The sequence below is a fragment of the Desmodus rotundus genome, chromosome 5 (genome assembly GCF_022682495.2).
Source record: "Desmodus rotundus isolate HL8 chromosome 5, HLdesRot8A.1, whole genome shotgun sequence".
Taxonomy (NCBI): Eukaryota; Metazoa; Chordata; class Mammalia; order Chiroptera; family Phyllostomidae; genus Desmodus; species Desmodus rotundus.
Genome location: NC_071391.1, coordinates 64,930,320 through 64,948,412, shown reverse-complemented (window position 1 = coordinate 64,948,412; position 18,093 = coordinate 64,930,320). Strand labels below are relative to the sequence as shown.

At 38.7% G+C, this 18,093-nt stretch overlaps 1 protein-coding gene across 1 annotated transcript in view; it reads right to left on the bottom strand.

Moving 5' to 3' along the window:
* Positions 1 to 2,646: 2,646 nt before the first annotated feature.
* Positions 2,647 to 18,093, bottom strand: part of MMP20 (matrix metallopeptidase 20) — a 40,315-nt gene continuing 24,868 nt past the window's right edge. Inside the window, exons 7-10 of the mRNA XM_024574641.3 lie at positions 17,888 to 18,024; positions 17,028 to 17,184; positions 4,124 to 4,227; positions 2,647 to 3,067 (exon numbers count right to left, since the gene is read on the bottom strand). Of these exons, the coding sequence (XP_024430409.1) occupies positions 2,967 to 3,067; positions 4,124 to 4,227; positions 17,028 to 17,184; positions 17,888 to 18,024 (499 nt within the window). The 3' untranslated portion in view covers positions 2,647 to 2,966. The remainder of the gene's footprint in view (positions 3,068 to 4,123; positions 4,228 to 17,027; positions 17,185 to 17,887; positions 18,025 to 18,093) is intronic.

Here is an 18,093-nt window from a genome sequence, read left to right as displayed (position 1 = left end):
ATTCTTGTTTCAAACCAGTGTGCAAATGTTGTGATTGTTTTTGACACAAGCACAATCACTATTTCCAATGCATTAGAAAGACTATATCTTTCCAAAGTATGTACAATTTCCTATGTATCAGAAAGATTATTGCAACTATACCTGGGAGCCAGTTCTCTTACTCAACAAAGAAATAATGATTTGTAAGAATTGTTTTGGGGGGGATGGGGGTTAGCCACAGTCAGTATATTATTTGATTATTGATTTAATTTAAAATTTGGAAAATAATTCGGGTCACTGGTTATCCTTGTGGTTCTACAGCTCTTCACATCTTCAGCTATCTCAAGGGCTATATTCAAATCCTCCAAATTATCTCAAAACAAAGTTAATTGTAGCTGCTGCAGACACTACAGTCCTAAAGCCCCCGATAGGGCACCGGCTATTTGAGAGCTTTGCGTGTTTTGACTCAGATACGCAGTGGGGCAAAAGCAGGTTTCCAGTGGTGAGTACCTGGAGCACACAGTTTATTCTTTTATTGCTTATTAATTATTGTATTATTTTCCACATGAACAACTATAAACCCGCTTGTGCCCATCCCTGCACTTAAGCCTCCCTAGGAGGTAAGAACTGTTTGTATTCTAGTTTCACAAAGGGGAAATTGAGACAAAGATCAGGGACCTTGACCAACATCACACAGCTAAAAACTGCAGATCTGGGGTTTGAATCCAGTCAGTCAGACCTCAGAGAACATGCTTTTTTGTTCTAAGGAACATTAATTTGTTTCGTGAAGTGTCTACATGTGCATGTTCTTGGGCCAGCACTGAACACAAGGAAGACATCTGGCGGGCAGTGCCCGGCAGCAGAGGCCTCCGGTTGGCCCCTCGCTGAGAGGCCCCGTCACAGCAGGCCGGTTGCTCAACCGGCAGGGACCATCACGGCTCCTTGATCCCCTTGCTTATTTTTATGTTTTTAATATAACAGGTTTATTGAGATATGATTCATATACCATATAATTCATCCATTTAAAGTGTACAATTTAATGGCTTTTAGTATACTCAAAGTTGTGTAACCATCACCATTACTTCTAGAACAATTTCACCATCCCACAAAGAAATCCCATACCCGTTGGTAGTCACCTCCCATTCCCTCTCTCCCAGCTCCTAACAAGTTCTAGTCAGCTTTCAGTCTCTGCGGACTTTTCTATTTCATAGAAATAGAATCATACAATATGTGAGCTTTTGTGTCTGGCTTCTTTCATTTAGTGTAATGTTCTCAGGATTGGTCCATATCGTAGTATGTATTAATCCTTTTTTATTGCTGAAGAATGTTCCGTTGTATGAAGTTACCACCTTAAAAAATCTGTTCATCATTTGATGGACATGTTTCTACTTTTTGGCTACTTTGGGTGATGGTGCTATGAGTATCTGTGGGCACGTTTTGTGTGGACGTAGGTCTTTGTTTCTCACAGGTATTTACACTTAGGAGTTGAATTGCTGGGTTGTGTATGTGGTAACTCTACGTTTAGCCTTTTGGGGAGTTGTCAGACAATTTTCTCTCCTTGTTTATTGGTATTAAGGAGTTCTCCTCAGCTGACTGATTTGGCAAAGGTGACTTTTCTAGCTCTATGAACAGTAGTTGACACTGGAAAACAAGCATACTGGCTTTTCTTCAATAGTTAGAAGATATCTTTCAATATGTGGACTGTAAATAGCCACTTTCAATAATGGAAACCAAGTGGAAAGTTTAGAGTAACCTTGAGTAACTGCTCCATACCTTCGTAATACTAAGAATACTGAGTGTGTTAGTGAGTATTTGAAACAAAGTTAATAAATAATGATAATGATAATGGCTAACATCTCTTGAACACCGCAGATATTCCAGACAGTCTATGAAATATGTTAAATGTATTTTATCATCTAATTTTAGAACTATACCATGTCTTAGAATCCTTACATTCTAAAAGGTAAGATTTTAAAAATATCATAAGAATGACAGCTGTATTTTATCTGTATCAATGAGTAGGTATGGAAAAAGAAGGCTTAGCTTGAAGTGAGAAAAACTGAAACAAAAGACGAACTCCCTTAAATAAAAAAGTGTTCATAAGAACCTCATTTAATGGGTTTCACTGAGGGTATTTTATTGTCAGGAAGCAGGAAATAAAGTGAATTACTATTATTTATTCTGGGTCTGTGTGCTGAAATACTATTTTAAGGTTTGAGTTTTTTATAAGGATACAGAATTTGTTGCCAAGTAAAATGTGATAGAAGCTAGTAAATATTAACTGAAAAGAGAAATGACAAATGTTCTTATACAACATTTTAATTGGCTTTTGTTAAAAGTTTTCCTTGCAAAGTGCCTCTTGCCTAGTATGGAAATTCATTTGAATAGGTTTTCCTGCCACAACCTACTTCAAAGACCAGTGAGTACACATAGTTAAACAAACAAACAAACAAACAAACAATGAGAAACAAAACTTGTACAGTATTTTGTTTGTGATATGTTTAAAGTACAGACGGATAAATTTATATTCATCATAACAAATGTTAAGGCCACAAAAGCCACTACGTGCGAAGAATAATTATAATTGTATGGTAATTACATTTCCTATTAAAAACTATAATACATGTTAGGGAATCCACAAGTAGGTCCTTCTTGGGAAAAAAAAACCCCGAAGTTATCAGTTTGCTTCAGGATATTAGGTAAGAGAAAAATAATGGGCATCTAACTGAGGAGTACACTGTGTTGATTCTGATTTTGTGTGAAGTTGGCCACATAGGAGGAATTTCTCATTTGGATTAAAATGATGAATCCACAACTATAAAAAAATTTAGAATCATAGTTACTTTCAGTGAACTCTAAATTGTCCTTGGAATCGAAGTCCATGGGAAGAATCCCTACCCTAATCTCTGCTTCAGTCCTTAGATCCAGGGACCAGCTGCTTGCAGTCGTCTTCATTCCTTAGGAAAGACGAGACCTTTCTAGAATATTTAGCAACCAATCCAGGAGCCCGATTTCAGCACACTAACCACATCTTCCTTCTCTATATCATACTTGTATGTTTTGGGTCCTGAAAAGAAGTAAATGTAGCCTAAAAGAGACAAAGTTGAAGTCGTGGTTACTGAAAATGACTGGCAGGTTTCTGAGTGGGAGGATTTGTAATGGTAATTTTCTCCAGGTGGTACCAAAAGGGAATTGGGAATGTGTCAGGTGGCAGTTAGCAAGTCCTCTGCACAGTTGTCACTGAGCCCTAGAACCTGACACCTCTAACTTCTCGGTCACCTCTCTTCTTTGTCTCTCTTCCAGCCAGGGTGCAGCCTTCTCCTTGGGGTTATCCAGTGAGTCAAGCTCAGTTGTGCTTGGTGCTTCTGCTCTGACTGTTCCCCTCCAGGAAGTCCCCTGCCCTTTCCTTTCCCTAGTCAATCAAACCTCTAGCCATTCTTTAAAATCCAGCTGAAGTCCCACCATGAAATCTCCAACTACAAATGCTGGTCCTGATCTTTTCTTTCTTAGATCATCTCTAGTTCTTATTGTGAAGGGTACTGCACAATTCAATACTAAAATAGAGATTGTCTTGGTTGTTTTTTAGTAATTTCATCTGTGTTCAGTGAAGGGGCATTTCCCAAAGACATTAACTGTCCTGAAAGGGCAGAGACCATATCTGGAACTGCCTTTACATTTCTGAAGTGTTCAGTTTGTGCTGGATTCTCAAAAAGAACATGTTGACTGGTTCAAAAGATTCAATTAAATTTCTTCAGCTCGATTCAATTCAACTCACCTTTCCTAACTGCGTGTTAATTTCAAGAGTTAAGTGTTGGAGTGGAGAAGGGCACTGGGAAAGTTGAGATTATGTGCATTTTAAAGATAAAAATGGTAATTTTGATCAGGTAAACTTTATAATGTAGCTGACTACTGAATTGAAGCTATACTTGTAAAACTTTCCTTTCTCAGAGAGAAGCACAATAGCAGGCCTTTTATAGTTATTCATTCCAGTGGTTAATCTGGTTAGCTGAATTTACAAGTAACTCGGAGTCAAAGGTAAGAACGAAGGACTCCCATTTGGAAACCCATTTTCTGTTATGTTAAAGCAGAGCCCAGATTTCTTGTTACAATTTCCACAAAGAAAGTTTTTGGTGAAAACACTCACCATTTAATTCCACAGCAGCATCTATTTGTCCATTTACTCCTGAAAATTCCTCTTCTGTATTCTTTGGATAGTCTTTTTCCATTTTCATTTTTCGTTCATCATAGCTGGAAGAAGTATCATTTCATAAAAGAGGTTTTTATTGATTGTGGATGACATTGTGCTGGTCCAGCGAGCGTATTTAGCCCAGGCTTCTTACAACTTACTTTAAATTCTCTCTCTCTCTCTTTCTCTCTCTCTCTCTCTCTCTCTCTCTCACTCTCTCTCTCTCTCTCTCACACACACACACACACTCTCTCTCTCTCTCTCTCTCTCCCCTAGGTTCCTGAGATTCTGGGACCACTAGCTTCTCAAAAGAGTCTCTTTAAAAAATTGTCAGATATGTTTCTTCTAACTATAGAATTAGTTATTCTATATATTATAGCAACATGTTCCCATAATTTAAAAAATATTGCCTTTCAAAAACTCTATATTTTTCACACTTTATTTACTATTTTAATTATTCTCTCTCTCTTTCTCTCTCTCTCTCTCCCCTCCACCCCTCCATGTATGAATTTCTTGGCTCACTAAACAGGTGAGAGTCCTTCATAGGGGCTTTTGTTCATGAGCTTCTTGTTATGCACCTATAGAGGTGAGATTGAAAAAATAATGTACAATGAATGAACAAATGTTTGAAAGGTCACTAGGCAAAGATAAGAAAGAAGAAAACCTGGAATATCTGAGCTTTTGCCTTCTAAATCAATTTAACTGAACTAAATTGCTTTTGGCTGGAAAGATTAAATGACTGACTGAATAGATTAGGTATCTTTTTCTGGATCAGTAACCACCATTCAGCAATAACTCTGAAGATTGGTTAATATATCTCTTTGTGATCAGAATTATCCGCCTTGTAAAACAGACTGACCTCAATGACTCATCATGACTCATATGAGTTCACCATGTGGGCAGAGTCTCTCTCACCTCTTTAAGAAGACTTCATTTAAAGTAAAAGAAAGTCCCTTCTTTTTCGGCACAGAGTGCCCAGTGGTGACATTCCCAGGGTGGACACCCAACTCTTTTCCCACCAGAAGGTTAGGCAATTTCCCCTGGTGTCTGAGCCACTGGGCAGTTTCCTGTGGCAACAAATCATACCCACCTTCTCTTGAAATGTGCTTGTCATGTGTCTATGAATACCAGCCTGGGGACAGATCTCTTAGGATACTGAGCAGAAGTTAAGCTTTGGGAGAGTGGTGAAGCTGAAACTAGCCAGACGGAAACCAACTTGAGGACTGAGCTGCTCTGTGGGGTTTTGAGGATAGGAGTGGACACTAACCTCCCCAAACTCCCTTTCCGGGAGAGCCATCAAGACTTTCACTGTAGCACAAATAAAAATGGAAACCATTTATTGTATTTCATCACCTTCAGATGTGCCAGCACACTGTGTGGGGCAGGCACCTGTGCACCATTAGAAGAAATGACTGCAAGGTAAAAGAAGTGGAGTCAGAAGAACTGGAGGGAAAAAAAGGAACAGCCCAGGCACTTTGGCTCCCTCAGGACCTAGACGTTTTTGTTCACTTTGTTCTAGAATCTGAAATTGAGTTCTTTACTGAAAATGGACGTCAGGTTGTTCATATGTTAATCTTTGTTCTCTAGGTTGTTTTTCTTGCTTCCCTGAGACAATTGTATTGAGGCAATGGAAGCTTTGATTGGGGGAAGTGAGGAAGATAATTGTTAAGCTTAAAATATTTGGGGCGTGGGATGCAAAGAAAACAAAGCCACTGAGATGCATTTGGCAGGTCTGCATATACAGAGGGATAATCACAATGGGAGGATAACAGAGAACATACCGCATTTTGAATTCTTTGCCTAATATTGACCTGTGCTCAAGAACAATGGCGGAATGCCCTTCATACCTGTATCCTCTTTTGTCTGCTCGGAATAGAGGACTCAAAACTGAACAATTATAATTATAGCCCCTTACCTTTGTGTACATTTAACAGCCATTTATGAGTGATTTTGAGAACTTAATTACCACTTGTATTGTTTTATGGCAAAATGTATTCTCAGTTCCAAACAAGAGACTGACTAGAGAATATTACAAGTTGGGATCTGTGTGTATGATATTTAAATTGGAAGGAGAAGTCTGGAAAGTAAGAAAGGACACAGCAAAACTCTTGCTTGAGAATAGAGACACAGTTTAAATAATACAGAAACACATTTTAAAGAGAATATAATGACTATTCAATAGAAATATCTGAAAAAGAAAATTTTCTCTTTTTACCTGTCTGCTTAGTTTTCTGTAATGAGTGGTGCTAACAACTAAAATCTTATCAGAGGTATATCTAATCAGAGGTTAACAGGGGTAATAAGTAAATAAATATATAGATAAAATTTCAGAAGAAATTTTAGAGAAGCAATGCCCAATTGCATATTTTAATTGTCAGTCATATTTATCAAAACCTAGGCAAAGTCCTTGGCAGACCTGTGAAATTATATTTCTTTCCCCTGTGTCTTCTACCACTTATGTACTTAACAGTCTCCCTTCCTTTCTGCCCTCCTGCCTCCTGGCCTGTAACTGCTTTCAAAGAGTATCATTCTCAACAAACGCTATTTAAAACTATCAGCCTGACACACAATCACCCCTTTGAGATTAAACGGGAACATGTTAATATTTCATTTGAACCTTTTATGTAGGCATTATGGAGACAGGGCCTACATAACTGACATAATGTTACCTACTTTTCATTTTACCAAGTAAGAACATTACCATCACACCGAAAAAGTCACCACTTATTTTCATTACAATTTCACAAAGAAAAGAAACTTTAGCACCAAAAAGGCAGAAAGAACATAATTGCAGAACAAAAGATGGTTCTTGCCAATAACGTGTCTTAATACAGACACAGACCCCAGATGAGTGTAACATGCTGTTCTTGTCGTGCTGTGGACTTATAAAAACCTCGTGAAGAGCTGGCCCTTGGTTTGTGGACAAATATTTGAGGATTTCTGTTATAGAGCAAAGAGCACATGTGCAGTCAGAAGGCTCTGCGTCTGAACTCCGACTCTGTTATTTGCTGGCTCTCTGATCCGGGGAGAGCGCTCAGAGCTGCGAACCCTGGCTTCCTCATCTGGGTACCAGTAGTCACTAGGAGGAGAGACAATTTACACACACACACGGAAACACACAGGGCAGGCTCAAACCATAAGACTTTGTAGTTTATTTTGTCACCGAGAACCATTCACTCTGACTGGCTAGCATGAGGTTAAATGAACTTTGTGATTCAGTCTGGGATTTTAAGTCATCAGTGAGTTTATTCTTGACCTCATCTTCAAACACACTTCATCAGGATAACATTTTGCAGTGGTAGGCAAGGTTGCAAAGAGGTGGAGAAAGAAGGGCTGGAGAATATTGGAGGTAGTCCAGGGAATTTAGCAAAGAAGGGGTTAAGATTGAGAAGGTCTACTGGTATGTTGAGGATTTTCCTGAGGGTAAAAAAAAAAAGAAATGATATGATGGAGTAAGAATCATGGGTGTGAATATTTTAATTGACAGAAAATAAATAAATGGTAAAGTGAATGAAGAATGACTGTATGCGGTGAATGGGAAGGACCTCTGAGTTTGGATTCAGAAGACATGAAATAGAGCCTTGGGTGGACCATAATTAGCTGCGCGACCTCGATCTAATCACTTAGTCTCTCTGATGTGATGATTTTAACTGTTAAGTGGGGATCGCAGTACCTATTTCTCAAGATTGTTTAGGAAGCAGACGGGAAAATGAGATAATTGAGAAAATACTCAGCATTGTTTATGTATTAGCATTGAATCTCAGCATTGAATCTGTGTTAGATTCTTAACATAATAAAAAAGATAAATAAGTATTAGTTCAATTTTAATTTTAAATTCATTAAAAAAGAAATGAATTTTTTGTTGTGAATTTACTATATATTAGCTACCTACTGAAATCAATTGTATATATTTTCTTATCACTGAGGTCTTGTCTCGAGAAATATCAACTGAAATACCTAAATAACAACTAGAATTAATTGACCTATAACAAAGTTTATTTCCTTTATGGGCATTTGTTTCATCATTTAATATTGATTAATGGGTATCGATAGTAAATAAATCATTATGGTCAGCTAGACTTCACTGGCAATATCATGGTGCCATAGGTGTATGATGTGGTTTTTTGAGATATATTATCTTGCTCTCAATCATTGTAACACAAGAATTTGAGATTATTTTGGTAAAGTGCCTGCGTGTTTAATTTTATGCTCAGAACTCAGATTTGTTAGAGTTTTGATGGTGATGATCTCTATCACAAGACAGTGGCAAAACTGACTCCATTCTGCCTCCTGTAAAGTGCTGAATGAGGAGCCATGTCTGTTAACAGATGCTTTAAACAAATGTGAGGAAAGAAGGCAAGAAGGGGAATTTATGATAAGGTATCTAAGATATGTGTTTTCAGGAAGTTTCTTCAAGGAGATTTTTCTAGTGAAATGGAAAACTGGAATCTCCTTTGAAGTGAACAATCCACTTCTAGCCAGGAATCACACTGCTTTCATGGAGGAAGGGGCCTTTGTAGTCCACACCAGAGAAGGACAGAGGGGGAGTGGCCAGAGTGGAAGCAGGGGAGAGGAGTGAGAAGCTGCCATGTGCTATCCTAGACGAGAGTCCGGGAACCACGACCCCACGAAGGCAGAAGATTTGGAACAAAGAATTAGTAGCAACTTGGAAAAATAGGGATGCCCTCAATTACCACCTGATTGTGGGATGAATCCGAGTTTATCTCTCCAGCCTGAGTTCTCTGAGTTTAAGACCTGTATGTTCAACTCTCTTCTGGACATTTCCTTTCTTGGGTCTCACCTACACATCCAATTCCACATGTACAAAATGGAACGCCCATTTATTCCTTTAATTCTGCTTTAATTCTTAATTTTATTCTTTCCCCATTGAATGGCCATAGCATTCTTATCAAAAATCAACTAACCATAGACATACGGGTTTATTTCTGGGCTGTCAATTTCATTCCACTGATCTATATACATTAGTATCACATTGTCTTGATTACGTTGCTTTGTAGCAAGTTTTGACATTGGGAAGTCTGAGTCCTCCAACTTTGTTGTCAAGATATTTTGGCTTTTCTGGGTTCTATGAATTTCCACATGAATTTTAAGGTCAGCCTGACAGTTCTTAGAAGTCAGTGGCATTTTTAAAGGGATTGTGCTAAATTTGTAAAACAATTTGGGGAATACGTCCATCTTAAAAATATTAAGGCTTCCGATCCATAAACATGAGATATTTTTCCATTTAGATTTTGTTTAACTTCTTTAGACATGTTTTGTGATTTTCAGATTATGTTTTCAACTTCTTTTGTTAAATTTATATCTAAGTAATTTCTTTTTGATGCTATTGTAAGTGGAATTGTTTCTGTAATTTAATTTTCATATTCTTCATTGAGGTGGAGAGAAATATAACTGGTTTTTGCACATTGAATACATATTCTGCAAACTTGCTGAACTCATTTATTAGTTCCAATAGTTATTTTTAAAGGATTACTCAGGCTTTTCTATGTAAAAAAAATCATCTGATATGAAAATAAATATGGTTTTACTTCCTTTCCAATCTGGATCCCTCTACTTCATTAACTGTTGCTTAATGGCCCTAGATACGATACCCAGTATAATCTTGAATGGAAGTGGTGAGAGTGGAAACTTTTGTCTTTTTCTTGATTTTAGGGGAAAGCATACAATATTTCACCACTGAGTACGGTATCAGCTGTGGGCTTTTCATTAATGTGTTTTATCAGGCTGAGAAAGTTTTCTTCTATTCCTAGTTTGCTGCTTTTATCACACAACAGTGTTAGATCTTTTAAAATGCTTTTTCTGCATCTATTGAGATAATTATTTTTTAAATCTATTGATATGGTATATGATATTATTTTCAGATGTTAAACCCACCTTGATTCCCAGGGGAAATGCCACTTGCACATGTTATGCAATTCTTTATATATGCTGCTAACTTGGTTTGCTAGTATTTTTGGAGGATTTTTGCACCCACGTTCACAATAGATTTTGGTCTGAGGTTTTATTTTCTTGTGGTGTCTCAGTCTGGCCTTGGTATCAGGGTAATGCTGGCCTTACACAATGAGTTGGGAAGTATTTCGTTCTCTTCTATTTTTTGAAGCTTTTGCAAAAATTGGTATTAATTGTCCTTTAAATGTTTTGGCAGAATTTACTAGTGAAGCCCTCTAGGCCTGGGCCTTTCTTTGTGGGTGCATTTTTTATTATGAGTTCAATGTCTTCACATGTTAGAGGTCTATTCAGACTCTTTCTTCTTGACTACTAAGTTTCATCATTTTGTGTCTTTCTAAAAATTTGTCCATTTCATGTTATCTAATTTATTGGCATACAATTGTTTATAGTATTCCATTATAAGATTGGTAGTAATGTCCCCTCTTTCATCTCTGATTCTAATAATTTGAGTTTTCTTTGTTTCAAAAGGTTAATTTACTGAGAAGTTTGTTAATTTTGCTGATTTCAAAGAACCAACTTTTTCGTTTTGTTGATTTTCTCAAATTGCTTATATATTACCTACTTCATTTACTTCCACTGCAATTTTTATTGTTTCCTTTTTTCTGCTTGCTTCAGGTTGAATTTGTTCTTTTCTCTTCTGGTCTGAAGGTGGAAGTTTAAGTTATTAGTTTGGGATCTTTTTTCTTTTTTAATATAAGTATTTTTATAGCTATGAATTTCTCTTTGAGTGCTGCCTTCACTGCATCTACAAATTCTTATATGTTGTGTTTCTATTTTCATTCATTGTGTTTTCTGTCCCTTGTGATTTCTTCTTTGACCTATTGGTTGTTTAAGAGTATGTTATTTAATTTCCACATATCTGTAAAATTTCCAGTTTTTCTTCTGGTATTGATTTTTGAAATCAATGGCATAAAATAATTCCACCCCTTTATTTTCAATCTATTTTATCTTTAAATCTGAGGTGTGTCTCTCATAGATAGCCTATAGTTAGTTGGATATTTTTCTTATCTAGTGTGATAATCTCTGCATTTGATTAGATTGTTTGATCCACTCACATTTAATATCATTGATATAACTGGACTTATATTTGCCATCTTACTTTTTGTTTTCTACATGTCTCATGTCTTTTGGTTCCTCTATTGCTCCTTAGTGCTTATTTTGCATTAGTGAAAAAAACTTTAATGTACCATTTTAATTTTTTTAGTAATTTTTCACTACATTTAAAAAAGTTATTTCCTGAGTGGTTACTACATGGAAAACCATATACATCTAAATTTACCATAATCTACTTCTACTAACTTAATTCCAGAGAGAGAGATATTGAAACATAACTCCTATATAATTCTATATTCTACCCCTCTCTTTGTAGTATTATTGTTATACATATTACATCTGCATGTGTTACAACCCCCCAAATATATTGTTATAATTACTATTTTATATGTCTTTTAAATAAGCTGAGAGAAGAAAGAGGAGCAAATATATGCTTACAGCATTTGTTATATCAACCTCTTACTTATCATTTCTGGTTCTCCTCTTTTGTTTGTGTGAATCTGAGTTACCATCTGGTGCTACTTCCTGAGCCTAGCACAGTTTTTCTCCCACCCAACTTCTTTGTGCTGTTTCTGTATCCGATAGGCCTAATGATATAATGATATACATATTGTTTTATACAGTTAATTTTAAATCAGTTAAGAGAAGAAAGGAGAAGATACATACATTTACACTATCTTTCTATAATTAAATAATTACATTTACTCGTACTTTTTTTTTAATGTGCATTTAAATTACTGCCCGGTGACATTCATGTCCAGCCTGAAGAACTTCCTGTACTATTTCTCGTAAGACACGTGTACTAGCAATAAATTCTTTCAGTTTTGTTTATGTGGGAATGTCTTTATTTTGCCTTCACTTTTGAAAAACAGTTTTTCTTTGAACACTTTGAATTTGTTTTCCACTACCTTCTGGCCTAACTGGTTTAACTGACTTTCAGTCTTGTCCACTCAAATATAGTCACACTGCTGTCAGAATAACATTTTTATAACACAAATCTTATTGGCTCCTTCCTCTATTTAAAACATTTAATGATATCCCTCATCTTTAGAGCATGAGACCTATGTGCTTCCTATACAAGCATCGGTCCTGCGTGATCTGTACCCGGCTTATCCTCAGGCCACATCTCTCATTGCAGCCCATGTTTTTGTCACAGTGGGCTTCTTCAGGTCTTTCCCATGTACACGGGTTTCATGCTTTGGTGCCGTTGCTTTAACTGCTCTCTCTGCCTGGAAGCCACCCCACCCCTCCTGCCTCCTGGCTGGGAAACTCCTACTCAGCTCTCAAGATGAAACTCAGTCATTGCTTCCTCTAAGAATTCTTTCATGGCTACTTCCTCTTTGTTTCGCCCCACGGATCCCTGTGTAGTCTTCTATCAGGGCTTTTATGAATTGCAGTTAATTATTTATCCATATATTTACTCTCAACCCGTAAGACTTGATGAGGGCATTAATAGCAGCCAACACGAATTCAGAACTTATTATGGGACAGACATTTCATATTTTTTAAATTCATTCCCACAACCGTAAGAAGTAGATATTGTTTCTATCTCCATGTTGAAGATGATGAAACAGAGACAAACACGACCCAGGCTGCCAGATGATTGCTGTTAGCACTGAGATTACGACTCTCTGACTCCTGCCCACACTCTTCAACGGCAAACTCTGTGCCTTTCCTGGTGTCCGTTCCTAGTACAAGGCCTGATGTGTAATTATGCCCCGTATATGTAGGTTGAATGTGGCCATCTAGTAATGCATTTTTTAAAATTTAGGATTGAAAGACAAGACTTTGACCACTATGCATATTTCTTATTTTTGTCATTTATATCTCTATGGTGACTAACAATAAAATCCTTAAAGAAACAGATCCATTTCCAGTATTCTAGGGGCATTCAGGAGGAGAGAATGTGGAAGACTGTGTCCTATATTGAATCAATTATACTTTACAGGGACCATCTCAAAGAATGATGGAATGGATACGCCCCCAGAAACTCCTTGGTGTGGCCTTTGCTCTGCTATTGGCAAGCAAGGGAGAACATCTACAGGAGAAATTAGCCATAGGTGGAGGAAGTGATGTAAAGACAAAAAATGGCTGGATCATTGGGGCCTGCTAGAAAGAGGAAAGGAAGGAGTAAAAGTATATGAACTTGTGGGGAAGTAGCCCTAGTTGGTAAAGTTGAACCAGCATGTCATTGTATGATGCAGCATGTACTGGCATCAGCATGGTGGAGCCCCCTTTTGGATTTCACTTTGTACTACTCTGGAGGCTGCTTCCTTGTGAGTTACTAGTATGCTGATATGTGTGTTCTCATTCTTAGAGTTTAAGCCAACCTGGCCCAAAGCCAACCCTCAGTCTTCAGTGGAGGAAGTTCCTCAGTAGCTTTCTCATGGCACTGCATTCACTGAAACTGGTCCCAAGCCCTAGAAGTTCATGGTGAATTTCCCTGACAACAGGCATATCCAGAAACTTTTCTTTCCTTGGCACGTTATCTGTGCCACAGACTGAACTAGCATGAGGATCAAAGAAAAACCTAAGGAATGACTAAGGGAGGTAAGTCTTAAACTCACTGTCAGTGGATGTCAATACAGTAGATATAACTTGAGGCTGTGGCCTTCTGTATTTCTGAGTGTGGCCATGTGCTTTACCTATTGAGCCTCATTTGTCTCCTTTGCCTCCTCCCCCTCCCCCCGGCTTCCTCCTTCTTTCTGCTTAGAACAGAGATGTAATGACTGAAGCTCCACTGGCCACCTTGAGTCTCATGGCAACCATGAGAGTGCAAGCCACGTGTTAAGAAGAGCAGAGTAAAATGTTAGAAAAGACTTGGGCCCCTAATGACCATGGATCCACCTTACCAGCCCTAAATCTGTTAAACTTCAGACATGTTACATATATTAGAAAAACAAAACCTTTTTTGTTCAAGCCACAATATTTTGGGGTCTCTGTTACTAGCAGCTGAGTGAAGTTTCTAAGTGACACAGGGCTTTCCATGACAATACGAAGTCATACATGTGAGGCCCTGCTAAACACAATGTGTAGAGTTCAGGCAGTGGGGTATGAATAGAGCTGATGCGACAGCTTTTTCTGAACTTTTGAGCTGTAAGTCAGGGGTGTTTGTCTTCTTTCTTAATGCATAAACCAGTGTGTGTGTTGGAGTGTGTGAAGTAGAAGACTCTCCTTGTTGAAAGGGTTACCTATGCTTTGCCAAAAGCAGTAACTTCAGTGCAATGCCAGGGCCTTTCTCTCTTTAAAAAGAAAATTCCCTTTGATAACCTCTTTGGCTGCATTGTCCCTCAGAGAAACACTGAGGTTTAAACAATCATTGGTTAGTCATCACAACTTTTAAAGCAATTATTTATAATCACCATATAAGTTCCTACTACTACTGAACAGTTTGGGCACCTACTATGTGCCAGGCACTGTACTTGGTGTCTGTATGCATTATATCACTTCATACTTTCAATACTCTTGGAAGGTTAATGTTAAAGTGTCTACTGTTGTTTCCTTCTCTTACAGCAAAACGTGCTCTTTAACATATGAGTTAATGCCATAGACTGACTTTTTAATGAATTTGTTCTATCTCTATTACTAAAGATTTTTCCTTAATTGACACTTGCAGAAGTCCAGTTGGAAAGGTGCAGTATTGTTTCATGGGGGGGCATCAGGCATAATTAAACTCAGAGACCCCCCCCTCCATAGCCTTAAATTTACAGGAATTTTAAATCTTTCATCAAGCTCTTGTGTTGGCTGGTAAGCCTCAATCCTGCCTGGCTGGAGGTGTATGCTTTACTGTGGGTTCTGGTGGGTGGTGGATCACTCCAAAGACCAGGTGGTTAATGGAGAAGAGCAATAGGTTAATCCTACAGAGCAATATTTTTTGCTGATATATCTCCTAACGCAAGGAAAATAAAGGAAAAAATAAAGAAATGGAGCTATATCAAATTAAAAAGCTTCTGCATGGCTAAAGAAACCATCATGAAAATGAAAAGGGAACAGACTGTTTGGGAGAACATATTTTTCCAATGACATATCAAACAAGGGTTTAATCTCCAAAATATACAAAGAACTCATAAAACTCAACACCAAGAAGAGAAACAATACAATTTTAAAAAGGGCGAGGAACCTGAATAGACACTTCTCCAAGGAGGACATACAGATGGCCCATAGGCATATGAAAAAATGCTCAGCATCACTAGCCATCAGTAAGATGGAAGTTAAAACCACGATGAGATATCACCTCACTCCAGTCAGGAGGGCCATCATTAATAAATCAACAAACAACAAGTGCTGGCAAGGATGTGGAGAAAAGGGAACCCTGGTGCACCGTTAGTGGGAAGGCAGACTGCTGCAGCCACTGCAGAAAACAGTATAGAATTTCCTCAAAAAACTAAAAATGGAACTGCCTTTTGACCCAGTGATTCCACTGCTGGGAATATACCCTAAAAATCCTGACACACCAATTAAAAAGAAGTTATTCAGTCCTATGTTCATAGCAACACAATTTCTAATAGCCAAGTGCTGGAAACAGCCTAAGTGCCCATCTGTAGATGAGTGGCTCAAAAGACTGTGGTACATTTACACACAATGGAATACTATGCAGCAGAATATACAAGGAATTCCTACCTTTTGTGACAACATAGTTGGAACTGGAGACTATTATGCTAAGTGAAATAGGCCAGTTGGTGAAATACAAATGCCATATGATCTCACTCATAAGAGGAATCTAATGAACAAAATAAACTAACACACAAAATAGAGCCAGAGACGTGGAAACGTGGAACAGATTGACAGCTGCCAGAAGGCTGGGGGGGAGGGGATAATGGTAGAAAGAAGGGGAAGGAATCAGTCAAAAAACATGTATGAATGACCATGGACATGGACATAGGTGTGGGGACTGACTGTGGGAGCAGAGAGTGGGCTGGGCAGAGGAGGGCAAAGGGGGGAAAATTAGAACAACTGTAATAGAATGACAATACTAATAAAAAAGCAGGTGATATAAAATAAAATGCTTGGACCAAAGTGTGCCCTCCTACTTCCAACCAAACCCTAAAAATGTTTAGCGTAATCACCCACTTAGAATATATTTTTGCTTTTCTCGTTGGAAGTTGAGAGAAAAAGCAATGCCCAAGTGAGAACTGAACTGGGAATAGAGGGGAGGTGTGCAGAGGCAGCGCCTGGCAAAGAGCTGTAACCCATCCTTTAACAGGAGTCAGTGAAGGAGAGAAACCCAGCAGGAGAAATGAGGTATGACCCTGTGTGCTGTGCTTGGATGACATATTCAGATCTGCTTATAAGAACCTCCTCAGGGACCGACATGGAAATGACTAATAATTTCTTTTGGATAAAAAGAATCTTCCTGTTCTAGGTTGGATAAAAGGAATTAGGAAGAAGGCCTTTTCCTTTTAACAGAACTTTTCTTCAAAGAGCCCCACAGTCATGGTCATGCCCATGTTGCACAAATCACGGAGCCTTCTGAAATGCATTGGTGCTCACGTAACAGGAAACCAGTTCTCCCCTCAGCCATTCCCAGTGGGTGGTTATGTACTTGGGGGTGCTGCAACCACACTTTTAGGTCACTGGGGGTCCAGTTAATGAGTGCACTGACAGATCAGGATACTTGGTGTCCTAGAGACCAAAGAACGGTATTATTGAATCAATGTTTCGCTTATCATTTGGATGGCTCCGTATCTTGAAGACAGCGTCAACCATCAGTAAATGGCACCCCAGTGGCCAAGAAGAGTCAATGGGCCTGTTGCAAACTTGCCCTGCATTCATTTCTGCTCAAGGCTTTTCTTTCTTCCCATTAAATACAGCTGGACAATCAAATGGATAACAGTCATACCTGTAGTATTCATCTCCCACAAAGAAAAGGGTCTTCTGCGCATCCTTGAGATAGACGGCAGCGTCTATTCGCTGCACGTACCTTGGAAACCCAAAGTCATAAATAGTCCGAGGAGGACCCTGCATTTGGAATCCTCTTGTTATCCAGTAGTGAGGGCCTGAAAACAGAAATTAAAGTTTACAAAAACCCTGCACCACTTAGTGGTGTACCTCACTCACGAGGACTTCCATGCAGGATCATAAATGGGGCCAGTTAAAATTTGCCCTGGAGGCATCTCCCAACCACGAATAAACAAAGGCAAAATACAATACCTTGGCATTGGTATTGTTCTCACACTGGGATCCATGTTGGCTTTGGTTATTAGAGGCTCTCAGGAGGGTATGCTATGCCACTCTGAGCAGAGGTCATGGGGACAGGAATCAAGTTTCTAGCTCCCTGGGCACTGTCCCTTAGCATACAGCCTCATTCAGGTAAAGGCTTTACTCTGAGAACAGTTTGATAGTCACTGTCAATTCTGTCATTGTCACAGTACAAGGAGGTGGCATTTCCTACTCCACCTGAGGAGAAGGAGTAACCAAAACATGTTCCATGATCTCTGACCAAATGCAGACAGTGCTAGATATTCCAAACACACCAGGAAGTGCACCCTGCCATGTAGGGCAGGGGTCCCCAACCTCAGGGCTGCAGACTGGTACCGGTCTGGGACTGTTAGGAACCAGGCAGCATAGCAGGAGGTGACCTCGAATGTAGTGTGCTTGAATCATCCTGAAGCCATCCTACACCCCAGTCTTTGGAAAAATTGTCTTCCAGAAAACTGGTCCCTGGTGCCCCAAAGGTTAAGGACCACTGTGGTAGGGTACCTTTAAAGAAGTAAGCAGTGCCCCTCTCAGCCACTTCATAAGCTGCATCCACGTTGGACATAAGCTGGGGAAAGGAGCTAGTAATGGTGCTGGGCCGGATCCCTGCCATCAAGTGAACCTGTCGACGCCAGAAAATCCTGTTGGGCAATCCAAAAGAAATCAAGATCAAGGGTTAATTTAGATCTTCAGTTGAACTGAAATGTACT